The sequence below is a fragment of the Vitis vinifera genome, chromosome 10 (genome assembly GCF_030704535.1).
Source record: "Vitis vinifera cultivar Pinot Noir 40024 chromosome 10, ASM3070453v1".
Taxonomy (NCBI): domain Eukaryota; kingdom Viridiplantae; phylum Streptophyta; class Magnoliopsida; order Vitales; family Vitaceae; genus Vitis; species Vitis vinifera.
This window is the reverse complement of record NC_081814.1, coordinates 12875366-12902115: the sequence shown is the minus strand read 5'-3', so window position 1 is coordinate 12902115 and position 26750 is coordinate 12875366. Positions and strand designations below refer to the sequence as shown.

The following is a 26750-nucleotide window of genomic DNA, read 5'->3' as shown; positions in this document are numbered from 1 at the left end:
AGAGGGTTAAGGTCTTATCTAGGCTGATTTTCCCTTTCATTTTTAACTTTACTAAAAATACAAAGAAGGAGCTGTGACAAAAAAAAAAAAAAGTGTAGAGATTGAAGAAGAGACAGATACTAAGAATGGGGTGGCCCTGAAAACAGAAAGGGCATTATGGAGCAAGTTGGCACATGACCTTTAAAGTGGCAAGGCAATCATACTCATGAGAATAAGTGTACTATTCTTAGTCATCCCCCTCTACTATCAATCATGAATGCAAAGGTTTCAACATATTTGTTAGGACTTCAAATCAAGTATTACTATGATTTCTTTCCTCTCTTATTATGCCTTCTCTTTTATTTTTTTAATCCTCCCTCTCAGAAATTCTTAATTGTGACTTATACCATAAGTTTTAACATAAATGGACAACAACTTAGGCATAATTTTTAACCTTGAAAGATTAACAAAGACCAAAATATAACTTCATTTTTTTATCTTTTTTTATTAAAAAAAAATCCATTTTATTGTACAATTCTTTACAAAGAGTAGACAATGATGGGTTAGAGACGTATCACCCATCCCAATTATGTCTCATTTATTTAAACTTATTTCTATCCTTGTCTAAGAAAAAAAGCAAATAAATTGGTGGAATGGATGGTATAGATATGAGAATTTTTCATACTTTAAAAACAAATATAATTTATACATAAAGTAAATATTAAAATTTTATAATTTGTTTATTAAAAATAGTTTTTATTTTATATGTATTAAATATAATTTTTTATTTTATTATATTAAATAGGGTAGTGTGAGCTACCTAAACACATTCCCAATAAGTTTTAAAAAAATGTTAATTTCACCCCTAATTCATTTATATTTATCCTTAAATTATGCTATAATAACAAAATATATATGATATAACATATAGCGCAAAAAACTCATCTAATGAACCTCCTTCATTGGAGTTAGGGGTTAAGGAGTTAGAGATAACCACAAGATGGATTATGCCTATTTCTACCCACCTTGACTATTTAAACTTTTCTCATTCTCATTTGTTAATTGATTTAATTATATATATATATATATATATATATATATATATATATATAATTTATTGTTGTTGTTCTAATGTCAATCTCCATCCCATTAAAATAATTTATTATTTTTAATTTTAAAAATATTAATTTATATTAAAAATAATATAATTTATAAATAAATAAATATTATAAATTTAATACTTTATTTTTATTAAAACTATTTTTTTATTTTATGTAAAATTAATTAAATAAAAGGGTAAAACTAATATGAATATTTCTTAGATGTAACATAAATACCAATTATAATTTCAAATTTGAAACTTGAAGTGGAGATAGCTTTGGGACTGTACGGACCGTATTTATTAGCAGCGAGCGTGGGGAATGATGAAAAATAATAATCTAAATTCTAAACTGACAGACAGAAAAATAAAAAATTAAAGGAAAAATATACGAAATTGTGGCCACAGTCAATGACTTCTACCGTCAAGAAAACGGTATAGTTTTGCGTGCCTCTCTAGTCGCTCTATCAATGCTCAATGCGCCTTGGAATTAGCGGCTCCTTAAATTGCGCCGCTCTCCTCTCTAAAAGCTGTTTTCCGTATCTCAAGCCACAACATTTTTAAGGGTTTATACGTTGCCTCGGCTCGGCTCTGTTCAATGTCTTATCGGCTTGGTAGTGCTGACTCCAAACGCTTGCTTTTTCCTTTTTCCTTTTTCTCCCCAATGTTTTTAAAAACATTTGTTTAAGTTTGTAAAAAAATTATTAAATCCGGAAAATTGAACAGTTGTTAAGCTACTTGATGATTACTCCTAAAAGAAAAGAAAATAAAATAAAATAAAAAATCATGTCATAAAAAAATTGAGAACAATTTTAAGAAATTACGAGTCTTTGTGATGGAGTTTTTAAAAACTCATAACACTAGTTATTGTTCTCAATTTTCAACATTTTTTTATAATATTATTTTTCATTAATTTTCAAGTATTTTCTATTAATATCTTAATAAAATCCAAAATTTTACCCTTTTTATTATTATTTTAAAGTTGTTCCCGATTCTTAGATTACGGAATCCATTGTTCCTAATGGCTAACACATCATATCTTAAAACAATACAATCTATAATAATTGTTAATGTATTACATAGATGTTTGCTTATAACCCTTTTTTATAATTTCATTATAGTTATTAATCGCTAATCCAAATGCACTTTTATTCCTCATCATTGATCCATCAAAATTTAGCTTAAATTTTTCACTAATCTGAGAAGTCCATTGAATTTGTTTTTCACTCACCCTCGTATTAGGGTGCTCATTACTTCAACTAGTACCCATGTTCCTCAAATGGATCTCTTAATTGTTGAGAGGATTGCTCAAAAGGTAGTATATAAGGCGTACCCAATAAAATTTGTAAGTAAATTAGATATGGAGATGATGACTAGGGTTATTGTTTCCATTATTATCTAATTTCAAGACCACAATGGATTTATGGTAATGCCATTTATTTATAAGGGAATAGTATACAAAGTCAACATATTAAAATGATGTTTCGTCATTCAATCTAAATAAAATAATCAACCAGAAAATTGTGCAGATTTATTTTTAACGTGAAAGATACTTTCTCAATGACAAGAATGGAGTTGGAATAGTTCTCCATAATTACTATTTGATTTCTATGAATTCATGTGTTTTACTTTATAATGACAATATTTTTTGAAAATTTGTAATTTTTGTATAATGTTTCAAGCCAAGATAAAAAAAATAGTAATATTAATGCTTAATGAGATAGAAGAGTAAGATAATTAAACTTGATGTGATCTCAAATTCATTATCTTCTAAATATATAGTCAATATTTTTGTATACTATTTCAAACGAAGATAAAAAAACAATAAAAATAATAATAATAATAATTTTAATGGGATAAAGGAGTATGACAATTAAATTTAATGTGATCTTAACTTCCTTGAATAAAAGAATATTTTCTTAATATATGGTCAATATTTTTAGTATTCTAATTGCACAAGCAACAAATGTATGTAATCACTATTCTTTTAATACTTAATTATTCATAAGTAGGGATAGTTTCTCAAGTTATGGACCACGGCCCTAGGGTGCTCACAAGGCTTCCTTGCTTGGCACCAAAGAAATTCTACTAGGAATACTTCTCAAGAAACCAAAGAAAATTCCTTAGATTCATTAGATCTCTTATTTGGCACCTACAATAAAATTCTATTCATTACATGAAGTGGGAAGTAAGTTAAATTGGCTTTAAATTATAACTATTTTGTGAGCTCTTGATAATTTAAAAAAAAAAAAAAACTATTTTTTATTTTGATTTAGACAATAGAAAACAATTGAGATATTTGATGTTGATAGAAAGAAGAATACTTAAAGCTTTCTGTAATCTCGTTTTCACAACTCATTGAATATTATTATAAATTTATGAAAATTCAGAGCCGATCATATGCAAACATAAGAAGTTCACAAGTGTGTTTTGCAATGTTTCTTTTTAGAGGAGTTAGAAAATTTTTAAACATCAAGGCTAATATATACAAGTTCAATATCTTAATTTTTTTACATATTAAATAAAATATTATTCTTATACAAAATTTTTTTAAACAAAAATATAGTTATAATTTTTCAACTTCAAATAATATTTACATAATTTACAATTATAAAAATAATTTTTGAGTCAATTCCCATTATTTCCGAAAATGGAGCCAACCAAATTTTGGCAGCATTAATTCTAAAATTATTCATTTTCTAACTGTTTTTGGATATAAATTTGCTACTTGACGAATTCTTTAATGTATGATGGCGATTTGTATGATGTAAAGTAGATAATGGCTCCAATCCAAACTTATATGACACAAGAATGAAAAAATATCATACAAGTTAGTATCAAATTTAATGTGTTTGTGTCCAATGGCCCCCATGAAAATAATTGTCAATCATACTTATCCATCATTACAAGGCATGCCCAAAAAACATTCTCATTCCCTATAAAACATAATTTTGTAGTGCTTTAATTATTTTCTTGATACATATTTTTGTGGAGGTGTTTTCTCCCGGGGTGAGATTCTTAGAAATGAGCAAACAAGCAAATGATATCACATATTGAATTTTAATTTTTGTTTAAATATTTCATAATATTTGAGGATTATCTTCCAAAAATAAATGTACATGCGTCATGTTTATTATTAAGATGTGACATAGAAATTGGGATGGTTGATTGACGATTACTAGCGATTCTAGCTTCATGGAAGCAAGTTACAGCTTGCAATCAGAATTGAGATTGCATTGAGGACGATGTTTTAGTTCTTAACTATTTAAATAACTTATCTGCAATCCCTCTATCCACTCATCGTTCATTTTTGTAAGTAACTATAGATTTTTTTAACAATGATGTGATATATCTTTTATTTTTTCTCTCTATGATCCTTCTTGAAGTTTTCTCTTGAATTAAACAAGACTACAATCCCAATCCTTTACTACTTGAGGTACAAGTCATGGCAGGTGTATTATACCAAATGAAAAATATAATTCCAAATAATAATTCATCCACATGTTATTAAAAAATAATTATTTTTCATTAAAATTTTCAAGACAAATGTAATAACATAAATATAATTTTCGAATTTATCAGTGACATATTTGCCTATACTTTGTTTTGATTGCGTACTTATTTTCTAATTTTTGTTTTAACAGTTAAGAATTTAGAAACAATTTTAAAATTCATATCTAATTATATATTTACTTCCTATTTCTAAAATTTCATAGAAAAATCGAAAAATAAAAGTATAAAAATAAAAATTACTCAACATTTTTTACTTCTAAAATCTAAGGCACTCAAATTTAGAAGTGCCTTAAATGTATTGTCAAAATTTTAATTTACCTTTAAATTAATAAAAGACAATCCTTTATTATTTTTCAATGTCTCACTTAACTCCTATCATCCCCTTTCTCCTCACTTTACCACTAACAATTTAGGCTCATGGGAGTGTGGAAAATTGCTATTTATTAATTGAAGAAGTTTGAGAAAAATTCACATTAGTTTGTGAGGAGGAATAACAAAAGGGAGTATATGTAAATTTATATGCACCTAGCTTGCTTAGTAGCCATGTGCCTAAGTCCAAAGCTACTAATGAAAATACCTTATTCAAACTCACCCACCATTTGAATGATTGAATTTTCTACATTGAGGATAAGCCAAGAGGGGTTTTAAAATAAAATTAATAATATTAATAAATAAATAAAGACACACTTTGGTCAATGAACCATAGATTGCTTGATTAGAAAGCTGTCATAATATAAACCTAATCTTACCTATGATGTGATTAGTGATAAAATAATAGTGATCATAAAATAATAGGTAAGTTCACTATTGCTTAATCTAGAAAGCCACTTTGTGTTTTGTTTGTTTTGTTCTTTTGTGGGCTTTGATTGCTATTGTTGTTATATATTGCATATTGTTTAGGTATATGATCCTTGACAATTCAAAACCTAAGAATTTTAGGATTTAAGAAGTATCAGAGGGATATAATATCAACGGATCTTTTAAAGTTTAATATAAATATACATAATTGCTATTGGTTTTAAATTTTATTAGTTTGCATTCCTATAAATTTATTTAAAAAAAAACATTTAAACAGGTAAATTTAGTAATTCTCTAAAAAATTATATTTATTTTTTAAAAAATAAATTTTATATATGAAATACATTTATTTGGATGTTAATTGATAAAATTTAAAACCAATAGTGATTTAATGTATTTACACAAACCTCAACAGATGTGAATGAAATTAGCAATATATTGGAAGTAATGTTTGAAAACTCTCATCTTTTCCCTTTAATCTTCTTATTTATTTATTTTTTTTATCTATGAATATTCTTATAAAATAGGTTAAGTATTATTAATATTACCTAGGGTTAGAACTTAGAACTCTAACAAGGCATCTCCTAACCTAAAAACTTGATTTTTGGGTTTGGCAGGATTTGGGCTAGCCAAACCCTATATCCAATCCTATAAGGCTACTGTGACTTTGGTCTGATATGTTTATTTCACCTACCATTCTGATTTTACTTTTGTTTGATTAGGGATTCATCTACTTATGAAAAAGTGTAACCCGAATACATTTAAGTTTTATTGTTTCGGATCGAGTCTGGTCTCACTATTTTATATTTTATTTTCATTGTTTTATACCTTGATTCCATTATTTGTACCATTATCCATCAATCTAGATTTTATTCTACACTTTTTATAATCGAGATTAAAATTTGATAAAAACCTCTCCCATACTAAAATTCAGCTTCAAAATACCATTTTAAAATTTGTATTAAAAGATCATTTCAAATAAGTTTTTTTTTAAATAATTTATCAACAAAAATAAATAATTTATAATTTTATGGACAAAAGGAAAACTTGGAACCCAAACTCCAATAAAAAATTGAATGTCCTTATTTTGAAGTGATTGCCTTTATCTAAAGCATGTTTTGTCATTACTTTGCGGTCACTGGCTTTATCTGACTTGTTTTGGGTGTATGCTTTGTCAGAATTATATAGAGGGAAGTCATCAATTTGGCTTAACGCTGATTGATAACTTTTTATCCACAAGACATATTTTAAAATTTTCAGGGAGCACTTTGCGCGCCGCCCCGCGCGCCCCACCCCCCGCGGCCATGATATCTTTACGCCTGTGGTATATAGAAGCTAACAAAGGTTGGGAAGCCAACAAAGTTTGGTGCAAGGCAAATTGATGATAGTTTTAGATGGTAGGGAAAGCTCAATGCATGATGCATCCATGCGGGTTCGGGATAATTCACCTCATTCCAATTTCATTTTAGATTATTTAAACATATTCTCATTCTAAACTCAAAAGATAAAAATAGACATGATGGGTGAGAATGAGAAATACTCATTTTGTCCTACTTAATTTTTAAAAATATTTTAAAGTATTATAATTTTTTTAAATTTTAAATTATATTAAATAAATATAATTTATAAATAAATAAGTATTATAATTTTTAATATATATATATACATGTTCGGGTACCTGCAAAAATATGTTACAATGTCATCTTTTAACACTTAGGATAGTTTAATAGTGTTTGACACAAATACCTTAATAAGGTTTGGTTTTATTCTAAGTTACTTATATCATTATTTCACTTAGCATTTAACCTTATTTTTATTTCGTAACACATGGAAGCAAGCATCTCTTAATTTTAATGAAAATGAAACAAAGTTTTGGTCGTACAAAAGATATGATTGTTAAGGTGCATACAATGCCTAAATGATTTAAGATGTAGTATGGTTGAATCTGTTTTTAATTAATAGTGAACTAAAATCGACTATTTTGGAATCATGGTCTCTCGTAAAAGGTTGGGAGTTAGGTAGGCTTCAATTTTGTCTATGCATTTGGTGGATTTTGTGGGTGACACCTCGAGGATATTATTGTTGAATAATGGAGGTTAATTGATATGATTAGATAGAGTTTGATATGAAGAGTTTGTTACGTTTTTTTTAAGTGTTTTTAGTCCTAAAAATACTTAAAAACGTTTTTAAGGTAAAAATAAGTGTTTGATAATATTTTGAATATCACTTTTAAAAATTTAGAAAAACATTTGAAGTGTGTTTTAGAGAAGCACTTGGGAGGTATTTCTTTAAAAGAATATTTAAATTTTTTTCATATATTTATAAAATATCATTTTTCCGCTATTATTTGTTTCTCTTTCACTATTTGTGTCCTTCTCACTCTCCTCTTTATTTTTCACTTTTCTTTCATATTTTTTTTTTGTTTTTTTAACCATATAAATGTTTATATGGTCTTTTTGTAAAAAAAAGTTTTTAGTTTATTATAACATTTTCTTTTTATAATAAATGTCATTTTTAGTCGTTTATTATTATTAAAATTATTTTTGTACTTATGTGATATCTTATCAAAACATTATTATAATCACTTTTCCAAATTCTCGTAAAAACATTTTTTATAGAAGTGTTGTGAAAGAAAACACTTGTAATAAAAAACACTTTCACTAGAAGTAGTGTCATGGACTTAGAGCCCGTTTGGCAGTGATTTTTAAAAGTGTTTCTACTCTTAAAAATACTGTTAAGTGTTTTTGAGATGAAAATAAAGTGTTTGGTAAATTTTAAAAAACACTTTTGAAAATCTGGAAAAACACTTGAAGTGATTTTTAGAGAATCACTTGACAGGTGTTTTTTTTAAAAAAACACTTCAATTTTTTTGAAATATTCCAAAAATGCCCCCCAATGATAAATCAATTAGAAAAATCTTTTTTTTTTTTAGAAATTAATAGGTGGTCATATATTGTTTTACTTTTAAAATTATCTTTTATTCAATCTTTTTTTTTTATTGATTTAGATGTTTTTTGTAAATATTTTTTAAAATTTTAGTATAGTGATAAAAAAATTATTATTTTTAATTAGAAAAGTCTTTTTTTTTTTTTTAGAAATTAATAGGTAATCATATATTATTTTAATTTTAAAATTATCTTTTATTCAATATAATTTTTTTTAGTGATTTAGATGTTTTTTCATTAATAAAAAGTTTTTTTTATTTATCATACCATTTTTTTAATTAAAATTGTATGTCCTTTTTGGTAATTTATTAATATTAAAAGTGTTTTTATATTTATACAATATATTATCAAAAACACTTTAGAATCATTTTTTCTGATTATCATAAAAGTGTTTTTCACATAAACACTATAGCAGAAAACACTTCAAATAAAAACACTTCCACTAGAATCACTACCAAACGGGCTCTTAATGTCTTTGAAATTTTGATTTTATTCTAACTTAACCCTTACTGATTTTCGCTTTTTCATCGATTTCACTATAATTTTGATCACCAAAACTTAATAATTGATTTTAGAAAATGAAAATAACTTAGAGATTAAAAAAAAGAAAAGAAGAGGGTAGAAAATTTGGATGAAAAGTGGGGTTATGACATAGAAAAGGAAAATGATGTGTCATGCAATACTCTTTGGACTCTATCCATGGAAGTCAGGCATATGTGGAGTAGCTCCAAGATTTCTTCTTCACTAAGTTTATGAATTAATTGTACTCAGGTAGAAAGTAGAAATTAGAGAGTCAAAAGATTCCTCTGCTGAGAAAAAATTTCAACCTCAATGAACTTTGCTTTGGAATAATTTGCTTTCTTCATGATCATCACTCCATTCAGATTGTGCTGTGTTTTACTTCAACCTTAAACCTTTATTGGGTGTTTCCTTTGACTCCATCTTTTACTAAATTTGAATTGATGCCCTGTTTTTTGATGTGGGAATCCTGAATAGTGGCTTAATATAATCCAATTCTAAATGTTTAAATCATGAAATTTAGATTATTTTTCTTTCCTCAGACCTCTTTGGATTTGATCGTGTTTTTTTTTTTTTTTTTGGCAAATTCTAGAAAAACTAAGAGGAAAAGAGATCATCAAGAGAATGAGAAGGTACAATCTCTACCTTTACTTTATTTTTGCTTTGAAATTCCTTTTATTACTTGGTTACCAAACCATTTGTTATATCAACTTCATTAAGAATTGAGGATCTTTTAACAATATATTCTAAGAAATTATTAATTTGAATTTAAAAAAGAGTAAGTAGAAATAGTTCGATCAGAGATAGGATTAAAATCGTAAAATGCACTCTTATCTCAATCAATTAATCCTTCATTTATTTTATTGTATAGTTTCACCTTATTTATCCATGAATTATTATTATTTTTTTTACAAATCAAAATACCCTCATGTCATAAATTATTTTCAGCCAAATCCAATTATTAGAGGTACAAACCAATCATCTTCCTCCCCATTTCCCAATAATCCCATTGATATTATTGAAAAGGATTCATTCACCTTCCTCTGTATTTCCTCCCAAGTCTCTTCAACTCACCAATCAAACACAACTCAATTCTCTTTCCTCTCCACTGCAAAAGCCATTCAAAATTAAAAAGAAAAAAAAAATATTTTCACTTTTTTATTCCAAATTCTATAAATAAAATCTCCATAGAGTAAAATATTGTAATTTATTACAAATTCTATAAACAAAATAAATGAATTTTAAAAATTTTCACACCCATAAAAATGGAAGTAATTTGTCATTAAATTTTGTAACATTAAGAACTTTCTACCATCACCAATTAAGCACTTAAAATCCATCCATTTATTTATATACTTGATTTTTATATTATTAATAAATAATTTTATCTTTAATCACCAAAAGGTTCTTTTCTTTCTTCAAAAGTAACTCCACTTTCAAATACCATGATCAAACCAATTTTCTTATTTTTGTTTTTAAATTTTAGCTGATTAGGTTTTTTTTTTCTTTTAATATTAGATGTAATAAATCATCCAAACAACCCCTATAAGTAAAGAATTTTTCTTTTAAAATTCCAAGATGAGCAAGTACAAAAGGGACTTAGTTTTGATTCCTTGGATAAGGTGAGAGACATGGTACAAAAGCAACAGTACAATGAAAATAAATTGAGCTGTGAGATGATGTAAGAGGTCAGAAAAAGAGATTTGAAATCAACTGAGAAGTGAGGACTTGTTGAAAAAATTTGAAAAAAGAAAAAAAAGTAAAGAAAATTGGAAAAAGAATGAAAATGGAGGGAGGCCTCCTGGATTTTGAACTTTGGATTCTTAGGAGTTTAAGTCCCAAATGGGTCTAGTCATGGGCGATGATGGTGATTGGTGGTGGTGGTGAATGGTGATAAATGCCCGTTTCTGCTAACATGCGCATGCACCACACTCCATCTAGCATGCGCAGTTGCCATGTCATGGCACCATGGCAGACACTGGACAGACTACAGGGTACACTCTTCTGAAACAATAATTCAAAAGGGGAAGAAAGAAATATGCTTTAGATGCATGTGATAGGACTGCCCCATAATTATTAATGGTAGTGGGTTTTATTTTTTATTTTTTAATTCTTTAATTTTTGTTTTATTTTGCTATAATGCGCTAGGCTACTTTGGATGCTTCTTCTCATGCTCAGCTGCTTCTCTCGGGTTCTGAGCTCATCATCTCTCTCTCTGCTGCGTGTTGGTGTTCTCCCTTTGTAAAGCATCAACAGCAATCACACTTAAGTGGGTTTCTCTTCAATTTTTTTTCCGTTTTAAGATTCTACTTTCTGTGCTTCTTGTTTTTTTTTTCTGTTTTGTTTTCCTCTTTAATCTTTTTCACTGTTTCAAACCCTAGCCACTTCTCTTTTTTTTTCTTTCTTTGCAGAAAAACAACAGTTGGGTTGGCATTTTCTTTGTTGGGTTTTGCAGTTGATGCAGTGTTCTGTCTCTGACAGCTTCCATGTCAGGGCCACTGTTTTCCTGTCTCTCTTTTTTTTTTTTCCACGTTCCTTTTTTCAGATTAAATTCTCTGTAAGCTGATATTCTCTGACCCATTTGTATTTCTGATTTTCTTTAAAGATTTTGAGTAATTACAGATTTGTTTTTTTATACGTTATGTGGATATTGAAACCGGTACTCTTGTTTATTGTGCTCTTTGTCTTCTCTGTGGACTCTGAATCGCCAGACATGGCAATGCAGGAACTGTAGGAACACTGCATGCTGAGGATTTTGGAGTTTTGGGGGTTTGTTGTTTGGCCATCAACAACATTTTGCTGAATATGCTTGGGAAAATCAAGGAAACAATCTCACCCATTGGGAATTTTTGGGTTGCAGCCTTTTGGGTTTGTGAGTTATGGAGATTTTGAAGTGGGCGCGCTTGTTTCCTACTCGTTTTTCTTTTTTTCTTTGGGTCCTTGAATCAAGTGATATAGTAATGCATGTAGTTTAAGAACAGTAGATTTTGGATGTGGAGGATTTAAGGGTTTCCCTTTTTTTTTTGTGTGTGATGATCTTTTTTGGTTGAGTAGACTGGGGAAAATCAATGGAACAATCTTTTGTTGGAGTTTTATGATGACAATTTGAGATTTGGAGGTATTATAATCGGGCATCTTGTTTACTGTTCTGCTTGTCTTCTTTGAGGTTTCTGAATCATCAGACAAGTTCATGGATTTCGTAAGATGTGGAGGGTTTTGAGGTATGATGATAGTTTGAGGTGATCGCAACTAGGAAGGTTCATATGCCTTAACAATTTGCAAAAAGCAGCTCCTGTTAACTGTTGCAATCGAATTTGTATTATTGTTACATGAAAATCCTGCATAGGGGTTTGTTCTCCCTGTAATATTTTAGGGGTTAATCTTCATTGAGAAACTGGTCTTTACTGCTTCTTCCCATATATACAAGAAATGGGTTGTGCTGCCTCCAGGATTGACAAGGAAGAGAGAGTGCAGGTTTGCAAGGAGAGGAAGAAGCTTATGAAACATTTAGTGGGGTTTAGAGGAGAATTTGCAGATGCCCAATTGGCTTATTTAAGAGCCTTGAAGAACACTGGGGTAACACTCCGCCAGTTCACCGAGTCGGAGTCATTAGAGCTTGAAAATACCCCTTTCGGCCTAGTGTTGCCTCCATCACCGCCTCCCCCTTTGCCTCCTTCCCCTCCTCCACCACCTCCCTTTAGTCCTGATTTAAGAAAGTTCAACAATAACCAAAAGGATGAAATTGCCCAAGAAGAAAGTATAGAGATTGGTGAAGATGATAGTTGCACCCCACCACCACCTCCAATTTCAAGCTCACATTGGGAATTTTGGGACCCTTTCAGCACATCGTTGCCACCTCGTGAGAAGAATAATGCAACTGCAGAGGAGCCAGTTGAAGAGGAAAATTGGGCAGAGACCAACACAGAATTTGAGGAAGAAGACCAGGAAGAGGAAGCTGTTGTCAATAATGGTCTACATTTGCTTCCTGAGAAGCCACACACTATTGAATTGGTCGATGATAATTCGTCAATGGTGAGTTGGCACACCAAAGACACTGCAGATATGGCCATGGTAGTCTGGAGGAGCAAGAAGACCTTGACAGGTATTGTGAAGGAGTTGGATGATTATTTCCTCAAGGCATCAGCTGGTGGAAATGATATAGCTGTTCTTATGGACATCAACAGAGGAGACACTTTTCTTCAGCAGGATTTTAAAGAAAACAAGAGTAAATGCTCTCCTCCAAATAAAACTATCTGTTGTTTCTTTGATGTTCTGCTGCCTTTATTTGTTTTTATCTTGTTCTGTTTCGAGAGAGCAAATGTTACACTGTGAATGAGTGTTCCTTCTACTTATCAAATGTTTCACTGTGAGTTTGGGCTTTAGATTTATGGCTGCAAGCAGCGTTTTTAATACGTTTCCCGTAGTTTTCTTATCTCATTTGGGCCTACCCTTTTCTGTGATATTGAGTTAGCTATGAATTGGTGGTTTTGGGATGGTTAGAACTTTACTAATCAAACTATATTTGCGTTGTTTTACCATAATGGTCTTTAGGGTCTATTCTTAAGGTTGAAGTTTAGTCTACTTTGATCAATGACAGGTTGATTTTGTGAATCAATTTTACCAACATGATACTTAAACCATGGAGTGTGTCCTGTGTGTTATTCACCAACTGTAGGGTCTTACCATTGGTTCCCACAGATGGGGTTGAGTTGAGCCTCAACCATAGTCTGCACTCCATCATTCCAAACCTACTGATTTATCAACAGTTTAAAATGTGTATACTGTGACAAATTTAACTTTATAAATTGTCTACCGCAAGCAAATCTAATCTACTTCCTTTATTGTTAGTGTTTGTTTAATTTTCTGGAAAATAATGTTGACTGATAATCATAAGCTTTTAGAAGTAGGTTTTCTAATTATTTGCTTCATGGTCATACAACCAGAATACAAGACTAAACCTGTTGGTGGAGTATTCTATTCCCATCATACTCACAGGGCAAGAATATCTACTATTATTAACTAAAAGCCAATTGGGTCTGAAAATCCCACCTTAATCTCCCAACTTCAGTCCCCTATATGAAGAATAAATCTGATAGTTTGTTATACCGGCAAAATAAGAAAATATTCTCTCTTTTGTTAATTGCACAATGTTTTATCTGACCAAGAACAGTTGGTTATGAGGATATTAGTTGATTGTCCTTGTTGGTAATTTAGATTTAAGCATTGTGTTGTGTGCTTGTTTGACTTGTATGCCCTCTCTGGTAAGCCTTTTCCTGTTGTAGCTGATCCTTGCTGCCTATATTCACCTTGTAAGTATTTGCTTTCTCACATAACATGTTGGCCTTGTTTTTACTTCACAGCTTTGGTTATCAAGATTTGCCTATCAAAAGAAAAAAAAAGAATCTGCTCATCAAGTTTGTCTAGGAATTTGTTATAAGTTATAGGTGTATTGTTTACAGGGAAGAGGTGCAATTCTGCCAAGGTTTTTAGTGCATTATCATGGAGTTGGTCTTCTAAGTCGCTTCAATTTGCAAGAGATGCTGCAGAGTCTTCTGGTCCTAATGAACCGTGCATGCCTGGAGTTCATTGCATTACACTTGACAAACTTTATGCTGAGGAGCGGAGACTCTACAAGGAGGTTAAGGTAACAAGGGTGTTTGACTCTTAATGATTAGCCAAACTAATGAGCAATGTGCTTTTTACTTTATCTGGATCATCTTGGAATGCTGCTGTTTCTTTCTAAAGATAAAATAATTGTTATTGAAAAATGGGGAAGGCATATGGGGAAGTAGAGATGAATCATCCACAGCAAACAGAGAGAGTTCATACTAAAAAAAGCACAAGAAGCAGCAAATGAAAACAACTGAAAAGACAAAAGAAGAGAGAAATTGAGCAGGAAAGGAACAAATGAGTCTTATCTTGTATAGCCATCTGTTAACTGTGAGGGAGGGACACTGTCCATCCTAAAAAATGCTTCTGTCCATGCATACAGATATCTCAGAACAATCTTTTTTAAGTTTGTAGACAGAGTATCACTCTGGATAACAATTTTATCGATCCTACCACTGTAATGCATTCTTTGGAAATTAGAAAATTGTGTGAAGATTCAAATGGGCGTTAATCATTTCTTGTCGATTACTCTGTAAGTTTAATTCTGGCTCACTTATAGTAGTAATGAGTTTATTTATATCCTGCCTAAGGTGGTTGAGCAAATTCTCGATTTAGTGCAATTGTTTGGCATTTCCCTTGGATGGTTTACTTGGTTGTATTAAAAGTTATTATCTGATTTTTTTTATTTTTATTTTGATAGGAAACGACAAAGAGATATATTGATAGAAATAAGAAGTACAATAGAAGGATGAGGAATCCTCCCACCAAAGAAAAAACTAAACAACAAGAACCTTCAATGTAAAAACAAACAAACTCTCTAGGCTAGACCATCCCGTTGGAGCTACACAATGCTAGCCAATCTAGTTGTAACACATTAAGGGGAATGCCCTTAAAAACCATGGAACAAAAAGCCCAAAGAGAAGCAAGGAAGTGAATGGAATCCCATAGATTCTCTGAATTCCTTGCTTTATCCTCAAATATTATCGCATTTCTTTCTCGCCACACAACCCAAATTAAAGCAATGCACTCAGTTTGCCACAAAACTATCCCTCTCTTGGATAATCCAAAACCTTTATAATTGATGGACATCATGTCGGAGATGCTTCTCGGGGGAACCCAATCCATCTTGGCTAACTGAAATAATCTGTGCCACAACCCCATCGTTAAGGAACAATGTAGGAAAAGATGATCTGGTAATTCTCTATGCTTCATACACAACTTATAAATGTTAGGACTAAGAGCTTTGTAGAGTCTTTTCAATTGTAGCAAGTTATTAGAATTTACCTTCTTGTGTGCCACTAACCAGACGAAGGACTTGACTTTAAAAGGGACTTGAGAATTCCATACAAACTTAGTAGGGAAAATTGGAGATGAATCGAAAAGGTGGGACAAGGCTAGAAAAAATGACTTGACTGTAAATATCCCTAAAGAAGATAAAGACCAGGATCTCGCATCTGAAACCGATGGGGATAAATGCAAACAATCAAGTGACCGCATGAGGCTTTCTAAATCTTCTATCTCAGAATCGGAAAGGTTACGATGAAAATTAAAGTTCCAAGAGAAGGGGCGAGTAGAACCGAGAATTGAAGATATAGAAATATTTTTATCCATGACTACTCTAAATAGTCTTGGATATTGGAATCCCAAAGATTGGTCCTCCCATCACAAGTCTTCCCAAAAGCGAATTCTTTCCCCATTTCCTACCACAAACTGAGTATACTTGGAAAAATCCAGAAAGGCTTATGCAATAGCCTTCCAAGGACAACGATGTAACCATCTAACTATAGTGTTGGCATCCCAACCATTAGAATGTGTCCCATAAATGCTTAAAATGACCTGATGCCATAGAGCTGAACTCTTCCTAAGATACCTCTACAACCATTTCCCTAAAAGAGCGAGATTCCTTAGAGAAATCTTCCCAAAACCCAATCCCCCTTTTACCTTTGGTTTACACACTACATCCCAACTAACAAGATGATCTCTTTTACCTTCCCCAACCCCTGACCATAGGAAATCCCTTTGCAATCTCTCAATTTTTGTAGCCACTGAAACGGGAATCTTAAACAAGGAGAGAAAGTAGCTAGGAATGTGGGAAAAACATGAATGGATAAGAGTTATCCTACCTCCAAATGATAAGTTAGCCTTTTGCCACCCATCTAATCTCTGCGAGATTCTGTCAATCATTGGATCCAAAAAGCCACAAGCCTTTGGATTCCCTCCCAAAGGAAGACCTAGGTAGAGTATAAGTCAATCAGAAGCCTTGCAATCAAGCATCAAGGCCAACCTAGAAAGATGATTCTTATCAAAGTTGATGCAAAAAAGATTACTCCTGTCAAGATTGACCTTAAGCCCAGAAATTTGCCCAAACACTAACAATAAACTCTTGAGAGTTTGTAGATCTTCCACACAAGTGTTAGAAAAGAAAATGGTATCATCTACAAATTGAAAATGGGACCCCCTTGTTCTATTCCTACCTACCTTGAAACCCTCCAACAAACTTCTTTCCTTTGCTCTCAACAACATCCTACTCAACACATCTGTGATGATAGTAAACAGAAAAGGGGATAGAGGGTCACCTTGTCTTAATCCTCTAGTTGCCTTGACCCACCCTTTAGCGTTTCCATTCACTAAAACTGCATAAGAGACTGTAGACAAACAACCTCTGATCCAGGTCCTCCATTTAGGACTAAACCCCTTCTTCTCCAACACATGATCCAAAAAATCCCAACTCACATGGTCGTAAGCCTTTTCAAAGTCAATTTTGAAGACAACTCCTTCCTCCCCTGATCGTCTTTTCTCATCCACTATCTCATTGGTTATAAGAACTACGTCTAAAATTTGTCTTCCTTGAACAAAAGCATCCTGAGTAGAATGGATAGTTTCATGTAGTACCCCTCTTAATCACCTTGATAGAACTTTGATTATTATCTTATAGAGACAAGTGATCAAGCTAATAGGTCTAAAGTCTGAGATTTTCTTTGTCTGGCTTTTTTTGGGCAAAAGAACAATGGAGGCATTGGTGCTTTGATTGATAATCCCGCTTCTGTGAAACTCTGCGAGCACCCTCACTAAGTCCTCCTTGATCACATCCCAACAATCTTGAAACATTGCAATGGTAAATCCATTAGGCCCCGGTGCCTTATCCCTATCTAACTGAAAGATGACTTTGGAAATCTTTTCTTCAGTAAAAGGGGAATCCAACCTAGAAGCACACTCTCTTCTGAGATAGGGGACCAATCTAAGCCTTCTACTCTCCAAGACTCTCTAGGAGGACTCGAGTAGAGCTTTTCAAAATAAAGTAAGATCTCCTCTGTGATGCTCTTAGAATTATTCAATACTAAAACTCTTTCGTTCTCCAAAAATTTGATGAATTTCCTATATCGTCTGCCATTAGCCACTTTGTGAAAAAACTTTGAATTGCAATCCCCTTCTTTAACCCATTTCACCCTAGCTTTTTGTCTCCAATGAATTTCTTTCCTCAAAACTAATTCCTCTAGCTCCCCTTTTCTTAAAGCTCTTTGAGCCGAAAGTTCAGAAGAGAGAATCCCTTCTTGCTCAATGGCGTCAATGTTAGCTATTTCATTCAGGATGCTTTTTTTCCTTTCCTTTAGCTTTCCAAAAGAATCCTTATTCCAACCTTTCAATTTGGCCTTAACAAATTGTAACTTCCTCATAAACTTGTGACCTTCCTAACCATTTCCTTGAAAACCTCTCCACCAACTACTGAAACATTCTTTGAAACTAGGATGTTGCAGCCACGTATTCTCAAACCTAAAAGGTGTTGGGCCCCACTTGAACGGATTGGTGTCCAAAACTATCGGCCAATGATTCGATGTCCATCTAGGAAGAACTTCTTGAAGGCTTTGAGGGAAGAAATGCTCCCACTTATTTGAGTAAAGAAACCGATCCAATCTCTTACACACAGGTGACTCTTGCATGTTTGACCAAATGAATGGGGCATTCCGTAAAGGGGGGTCAAGTAATTCACAATCTCTTATAAAACCATCAAAGTCCCTCATGCTAGAAGTTAAACTAGAGCCTCCCAATTTTTCTGAACTTCTCCTTATAACATTAAAATCACCGTCCACACACCATAAAGGAAAAGAAAGGCCAAAAATGTCTAAAAGCTCCACCTAAAAATCCTTCCTAAGTAAGGGATTGTTTGGGCCATAAATTGTGGACAACCACTGGGGTCCGCATCCATCCAACACAAACTTGACTGAGACAGAAAAGGAGCCTATTACCACCTCCTCACTACACAGTTTCTTAGAGTCCCAAATAATCAAAATCCCACCTGAAGCCCCGCTTGCTGGAAGAGCAGCCCACTCTTTATTTCTAACCGTCTAGACACTACCAACAAACCTTCTGTCACACACCTCCTTTTTTGTTTCCTGAAACATCACAACATCCGGATTCTCAAGTCGCAAAAAATCATTAACCACCCTTCGTTTTTTCCTAGATCCCAAACCCCTAGTATTCCAACTAATAATTTTCATGGATAAACCTTACTGACCCTAAACCTCCATACCAATTCCAACAAGTCTTAAATACTTGTGGAGACTATGTTCTTCCTCTTAGAATACACCTTAATATCCAGAGCACTTAAGACCTCACAAACTTTAGCCATTTTGCTGGGGGAAAGGCCTTTTATTTGGAACTTACCCAACGGGGAGAACTTAGCTTCGCCTTGGCTAACTGTAACTAGGTTGGGGGCCTCATTAGACATATCGGGCATGGTCTTAAGGGGGTTAATACCCTCGGGCATTTGGTTCAGATAAGCTAACTAGGATTCCACAACATCTAGGTTAGGATTGCCAACGGACTCTTGACATAAAGCACCATTGTCATTTTTTTTAGAAAAAATTTCAGAAATAACTCGAGATTTCGTAGGATACTGAGACGGAATGATTGAACTGGGAAGAACGGGAACAGGAGGACTCAGAGGTGGGAGTGCCAAGCCAAAGGGAGGGGGAAAAAATGACAAAGATGACTAAGAATGTGAAGACGAAGATACCTCCACGTTTTTTGCTACCATCTGTCCATAAGTCCCCACAAAGTTGAGCCATTTTTCTTTGATTACTGGATTAGAAGGAAAAACTGTGCCTGATGAGCCACGATGAACAAAACCCTCGAGGCCCTTATATCTTGCTCTGTCTTCATCGTTAGAGGATTTGTGCAAATCCGCGTCTCCTTTTATCGACGAAGCCCCTTCCCCTGAACACCTCTTTCAGAACCCTGATGATCGATAAAAAGTGAGTGGACTCGCGTTGAATCTTCGTTCCATCTGTGTTCCCGCTTCGAAAGCATCTTCCTTTGGAGGAGCTTCATAATCTGACGATGGCTTCTCATGCGTTAGAGGCTCACTTTGACTTTGAACCCCTTGTCGGCATCCAGAACTTGGAGGAATAAGAGTAGTCCACAACTTCTTTGAACCGAACTTCATCACCGAGCCCCTCGGCTGGGCATCAGAGACCTTTAAGACTAACTTCCCCTTTCCCATTGCAAAGGAGCTTTCTTTGCGTAAAGAGCCCTTCTCAAAAGTGGGCTACTTTCCTCTCGATTTTGGCCTAACTTTGAAAGCGGGCCTTTTAAATTATCACCCCTCTCCCAGCCCAAGTCTGCTTCTACCAGTGGTCTGGGATTAAGAGGAGATTGGGCCCTTCTCTCTTGCTTTGAATTAGAGGCCCGATGCCCTTCCTCATCAATTGAGTGGGCCTTGTCCCCTCCGGCCCAAACTTCACCATCCTGCTTTGGCCCAATAGGCCCTATTCTCTGTTTGTTTGAATTCAAAATGAACGACGATGAGGGTTGGAACCAGCTGTTCCCCACTTCCGATCTTTTTCCATGTGTCCCCATGGGAATTGATTCAGCCTTTTGACTATCTCCACCCTCCTTCATTTTGCCAGCTGCCCCAACAAAAGACCTTCTTTCAGCCGTTGATCTAGTTCTCATTCGGTCTTCTGCCACCTGTCCACGAGTGAGGCTCATAATCCTCTTGAGTTGACTCACACATTTCTCTACCTCGCCTAACGTCTTCAACTTCGACCACTGCAACTGAAATTGTGAACACCCATCCCCCATCTATCACCTCGATCAAAGCTGGGAGAACTGACGGTTCCTTCATTAAAATTCTCACCCTTGCCTTGCAAAGATCATGCAATTTCAACGTTCGCCAATCGATCTCTGTCACCGGCCCCCATTGCTCCACAATTTTCTTCAGATGTTTCCTCAGACCATAAATGAAAGGGCAATTCCTGTAATTCTATCCATCCTCCTCTGAACTTCCCCACGACTTCTGAATTTTCCCTTGGCGACCACCTTCTCAATTGGACTGTATATCCTCCCGTAATCTTGAGAAACCTTAATTCCTGGAGAGAGAGAGCTTCCTCTATTGTTTCTACAAAAAATAAACCTTTTCCACCATAGAAGGGGACGATAGTCACCACACCTTTTTGCCTTAATCTTTTCGCCGGAGCACGGCCAACCTCAACCCAGTTATCAAAATTTGCTGGGCATTCGCACACCACGACTCTCGCCCACCTCCCAACTGGAACAAGGCCTCCTCTCCTCGGTCCTTCTTCTCTAACTACATTCGCGAAGGACCGATACAAAAGACCCACATGTTTGTGATTAAATCTTTCTTCCCTGCATTGCCTTCCCTTTTCATCTATATTCGAGGAGGGGACCACCAGCATTGAAGACAACGCTCTTTTTAGTTGCTCCCATCCCCTGCCCTTCATGCCCTCAGGTATTACCAGGAAAGTTGACTTTCTGTTGGAGGCGAACTCCGAAAGCCTTATAAACCTACTGTCAGCCCCTTAGCCACTTGATTTAGACCGGGAAAAATAGGCCTCATGGGTAGGCCTTGCACCCATGAGAGCCTGGGTTGAAAGCAAGGGAAGCCTAGAGGGTTGGTGGTTCAAACCCCTGAAGCTTAGTGTGAGAATCACAAATGAGTCAGACGAGCACCGCGCGCGCACCGCGGGCGAGCCAGATGCGCACCGTGCGCGCACCACGGACGGGCCAGGCGCGCACCAAGGGCAAGCCAGACAGGCACCATGCGCACCTTGAAGGCACTTGGGCTAAGGAGTGGTGCAGAGGGATATTTTGAGAATTTAAATTAATTTGTATTTATTTAAATATCTCCATTATGTCTCCTCAGACATATTGATGTCTCCTCCAGAAACTTTGTAAACGGCCCGTATTGCTCTTTAAGGAGGGGGGGGGGGGGGTGGGTGTCTCAAGGGAGATGAGCACCAAGGGCGAGCCTTGACCGCACCAAGAAGGCACCCTGGCAAGGCCTTGGGCGTGCTTAGGACACGCATGGCAATTGAGCATGCACGCATGGGCTCCACGACATGTGTAGCATGCAACCCGTGGCTGCAACAGCACGGGGCATGATGTGGCCTAGCCCCTCCCCGCGCCGGCACGAGGGCGCCTAAACCTTGTGCAAGCAAGCCAGCCAAGAAGACCATGGGCGTAATGCCATGGCCAGATGGGGCATCAGACAAACAGCCGATTAGCACCCAAACGCCTATGCACAGCACAGGGGCGCAATGCCCTGTGCACCAAGAGGGAATAGCCATGGGCGCAATGCCATGGTTCGTTGAAGCGGAACCTGACAAAAGAAGGGAAAGCAACAGGCCCAGACCATGGGCACCTCGACATGGCTTGGGCTCACTCATCAGCGTGGGGGAGGCACACTGATACAGCTTGGACAGCTAGTGAGCAAGTCAAGGAGCTGTATAGACTGACAGTGGGCTGAGGCAAAACTGATGCTGATGCAAGTGGGTGGTTTCTCAGCAGGCCACCATCTGGGTGGTGGGTAGTTATACCAGCAGTTCAGAGCGGTTCTGGGCAGTTGCACCACCACCAGAGGAAAAACTGCAGAGCCAGTCTTTTAAATAGGACTCCTGCAGCCTTGAGAGGGAGAGAGAGGAAGGAGAGAAAGAGGATCTCCGAATGCTTGGGTTGGAAGCATTATCCTCTGGCTCAAGGAACAATTTTGTATCTTGTAGGTTGAGAACTAATACAAGTTGGGAAGAAATTCCTGTAATCTCGTGTGTCCTTGTTTCCTTTTGGTTTGCTGTTGCTTGTGTGTGAGTGTTGTGAAGATTGGGAAGGAAGGTTGGCTAAGGAGGGGTCCTTAGCACCGCGCACTAGGTGAAAAATTTAGGGTGATTTTCGAGGGTGTGACACCTACCATGGTTGTTGAAGCATACCTCCATTAAATGGACACTAGATTTTCCCCTGTATTTTCTGTTGAAACCCATGTAACTCTTCAGCTCAATGACCTTCGTCAAATGTTCGATCAACCAACCAACCTCTTCCTTCTCAAAACCTAAGGCGAAAACAGAGCCTCTATTGTACTCTGTAAGCGAGCACTATTTTCCATCGGACTTGCCTTCAAGCCTAACCAAGAAGGTCTTCCTCTCCACAGAGACCTTCAACGTCCTTACCATTCTCTCTCTAGAAGAAGTTACTATCTGATTTTGCCTATCAGAAAAAGAAAAAATATTATCTAACTTTGCTTCATTTTTTTTAATTTGTTTTTTAAAATGTTGCTTTCTTTTTGTGAATTGTCCTTGTTCTTTGACAATCAGTTTTACAATATTATATAGGATGAGGAGATTACGAAATTATTGCATGAGAGAAAGTCCTTACTACTGCAAAAACAAGAAGAAGAAGACCAAGATTGGACCAAGATTGAGAAAACTCGATCTTGTGTTGAGAGTTTGCAGTCTGACATGATTGCTCTGCAGCAATCAATAAGCAGAACTTGTTCATCTATTCTGAAGCTCATAGACGATGAACTGTACCCTCAGCTGGTTGCATTAACTTCTGGGTAAGAGTTCTGAACATTGATATCTAACACAGAAGGGCTTTTATTGTGTCAGCACTTGATACTAGATTAAAATTGATTCAGGAATGATATTTTAGCAACTTCTACAGCTATTGTGTGGGGCACAAACAAAGTAATATTTTTTGAAGTTCAATTTCTCCAAATCGAATGGAATGATTATTTATTTATTTATCCTTTGTATGAATCTATCCAGAAATAGATTGGTTATCATCATCCCATATTATTTTGCATTTTAATGAATGAACTATTTGTTTTTTATAATATGATAATGATAATGATGCATGTCATTGTTACCACTATGATTATATATTAATTATTCAATGTCATTAAAAGACTTTTGTCTCCTTGCTTCTATGATGATGATGATGATACATGTCATTGTTACCCATATGATGATATACTCATTACCCAATGTCATTAAAAGACCCTTTGTTTCTCTGCTTTTATTTTTGGTTAGCATGTTTGAATGAGTGGCTTTTTGGAACCATGACTGAGTTTGGTGAATACATTGATGTTAATAGGAAGGCTCAGCAATGCTTTCTAGACCTTGGAGGAAAACGGCTTAAAGGAATGCTTTAATTCTTCCTGGTTAGGGAAATTAGACAAATCCTTCTTGATCAAATTCTCACTGGAGACGTGCACTGGATTTCCTTGCCTGAAATCAATTTTTTTTTCTTTTAACTGGCTTTACTTTCTTTGTTGACATATGTGAATGCTCAAGTGCTCCATATAGAAGAGTAAATAAGATTGTATTTTACTTGATTCTCAAATATGTGGCTGAATCTTTTTAGGTTGATGCACATGTGGAGAACAATGTATGAGTGCCATCAAGTTCAAAAGCATATTTCTCAGCAGGTGAATCATCTTACCAATCATCAGATCAGAGACTCAACTACGGATTTTCATCGCCAGGCAACAGCTCAGCTTGAAACCGAGGTCACTTCATGGTACAATAGCTTTTGTAAACTCATGAAATCTCAACAGGAGTATGTAAGGGCCCTCTGCAGGTGGATCCAACTCACAGAACGCCTTGCGAGTGATAGTCAACAGAGTCATTGTGCACCTGTAGTTCGTACTCTCTGTGAAGAATGGCAGCTTGCCCTTGACAGATTTCCTGATAAGGTACTGGTATGGTATAATTTTAACTCAAGTTTATTACGGTTCTGAATGATCTAAAAAGTCATTGATCTAAAAATGGTCAAACAATATCCCACCCATATTATGGCTTACCCCTCCACTTATTTGTTCTCACATTGCACAACTTCATGTTATATTTTAGGGTTGGAAATTAATGATTTCCAATAGAATAAAATGAAGTCCACATATGATAGAAGTAGTGCATGTTTGTGTATTTGGTTGAGAATTAGGGATATCAACTGTTCAAGCCATGGTTGCATAGAGAATAGAAAATGGATGGACAAATCAAAAGTGGTGTTAATACGTTCTGGTAAGCAAGCTTTAGATTGGTTGGTATCAGGGCCTGTTCTCCCTGAAGGAGGGTGTACTCATGAATACACTCTCCTGTGGATCAGTAGTGTCTTCACTAATGATCTGGGTGTAGCAGTAATCTTAAAGTCTAATGGGACTGAAAATAAGTGTGAGGGTTTACAATTGAGTTTGGGGAGAGTTGGATTATTGAGTTATGCTGTTTTAGGACATTCCATGGGAATTTGAATCAGTCCATCCTGCCTTGCACAGGATTTGAAACCAGTCTACCGAGTTTCAAATAGCATTTACTTGAACCAATTTCTTTTTCTGATGTTTTTCTGAAAAATCAATTCACTTTAGATTTCAACAAATGATGAGGACAAGGTTTATGGGTTTGTCCTGAGTGGACATGCTCAGATTTTGATTAAGGAGCTGTCGCTATTATGGCATGAATAGAGCCTAACCTTAAAAGAGGCTCATTGTTCTGGCCCAGAAATCCAGCATGTGCTGCATTAACTCAGGGTGATATAGATGAATTATATGGCCAGCTTTGCCAGACAAGAACTAGTGGTTTCTTGGTCACAATGAGCTAAGCTAGATCTTTGTTGATCTAGAACAATTCTCATTTTAGTTACATAGTAACACATTTAAACAGATTTTCTTTGATCATCTTTTCTATGGACAAATTTTAGTCCTTAATTTAATGTGGTTACAGGTAGCTTCAGAAGCCATTAAGAATCTTTTATCAGCTATCCACTCTATAGTATTGCAGCAGGCTGAAGAATGCAACCTGCTGAAAAAATCAGAAAAACTTGAAAGAAGGTTGCAAAAGGAGTTAAATTCACTATTTGAATTGGAAAATAAGCTTGAAGGAAGCATTGTTGGAGACACACATCTGTCTTTGAGCCCTAAACATCCTTTGTCAGTCAAGCGGACAAAAACTGAGGCATTAAGGAAGCGGGTTGAGGACGCAAAGGCCAAGTATCTGAACTCTGTCCAGGTTAGCCAGGCCATGACTGTGAACAACCTACAGACAAGTCTTCCCAATGTATTCCAGGCACTAATGGGATTCTCGAGTGTTTGTGCTCAGGCTTTTGAGGCTGTCCACAGCTATGCCAAACAAGCAGTTTTGTCATGAGGATTGTCCAGACCCAATGAATTAAATTTGTTCAGATCACAATATGTATCGGCACCACAGGTTGGGGACTCTGGTCTCTAGTTCCAAGTTACTTGCATTTACCAGCGATTGTCCAGAGAGAATTTGTTTATATATACGAGTGACTGATATGCTGTGGCAAATACTTGAAGATCTGATGGTCTACCTCTTCTTGAATCAGATGGTCTAGATCAAGTGAGATGAGAATATATACATAAATTTTATTTTTATTCTTGTAATCAGCTGTCTTTATGACCATTTTGAAGTAGTTGCTTATGCTCCATTTTCTATACTATTTGAAACTTTCTACATTTTCAACGAGTCCCAGCATATCTAAATGCAAAAGTCACAATCTAAGCAAGTGATGCTCAAAAAGCTTTAGCTTTACTGGTTCTTTTTGTGGACTGTCCTAACGTGGAATATGGTCACAGTTATCTCAAAATGCAGTTTGTTCTCTGTGCTGAGACCAACTCAGAAAGTTTGGTGCAACCAAGACCATCTTTAAACCATAATTTTGCACCAAAATGCAATTTAATCTCTCTTTCCTTTGTGTGTTCTCTGGACTGCAATCTTGGTGCTCTCACTATTTGTTTTCTGGGAAGGTGAGTTGCAGGCAATTTTGGGTCTCTATATAAGTGTTTTCTGAATGCAATTTTACTTTGTTTCATTGGGAAGGAAACTAAACTTGCATGATGCAGGCACTTCTGGTCTCATCTGTGTCTTCTGGAATGCAATTTTGGTTGTGTTTTCTGAGCAGGTCAGGTCAACTCTCTTTCTGTCTGCAATGCAATATTGGCTCTCTCTCTCTCTCTGTTGTTTTCTGGGCAGGTCATCTCAAAA

The 26750-nt window shown here is 35.1% G+C and overlaps 1 protein-coding gene across 5 annotated transcripts; it reads left to right on the top strand.

The window, feature by feature from the left end:
* The first annotated feature begins 10524 nt into the window (after positions 1 to 10524).
* Positions 10525 to 26221, top strand: LOC100249833 (protein ALTERED PHOSPHATE STARVATION RESPONSE 1). 5 transcript variants are annotated; one of them, XM_010657408.3, is made up of 8 exons: positions 10557 to 10847; positions 11002 to 11122; positions 11265 to 11410; positions 11579 to 13078; positions 14313 to 14497; positions 23085 to 23308; positions 24118 to 24448; positions 25470 to 26221. In XM_010657408.3, the coding sequence occupies exons 4-8, from the start codon at positions 12283 to 12285 to the stop codon at positions 25890 to 25892; spliced, it is 1959 nt and encodes a 652-aa protein (XP_010655710.1). In that variant the 5' UTR covers positions 10557 to 10847; positions 11002 to 11122; positions 11265 to 11410; positions 11579 to 12282; the 3' UTR covers positions 25893 to 26221. The 5 variants fall into 5 exon arrangements, with proteins under 5 accessions (XP_010655712.1, XP_010655710.1, XP_010655711.1 ...); XM_010657409.3 differs by having other exon boundaries at positions 11565 to 13078; XM_010657410.3 differs by lacking the exon at positions 11265 to 11410 and having other exon boundaries at positions 10525 to 10847; positions 11565 to 13078.
* Positions 26222 to 26750: the final 529 nt, after the last annotated feature.

Coding starts and splice junctions, on each gene's coding strand:
- LOC100249833 (XM_010657410.3), top strand. CDS start 12,283: ATGGGTTGTGCTGCCTCCAGGATTGACAAGGAAGAGAGAGTGCAGGTT. Junction 23,309..24,117: donor CTGGTTGCATTAACTTCTGG/GTAAGAGTTCTG, acceptor GAATCTTTTTAG/GTTGATGCACATGTGGAGAA. Junction 24,449..25,469: donor TTGACAGATTTCCTGATAAG/GTACTGGTATGG, acceptor ATGTGGTTACAG/GTAGCTTCAGAAGCCATTAA.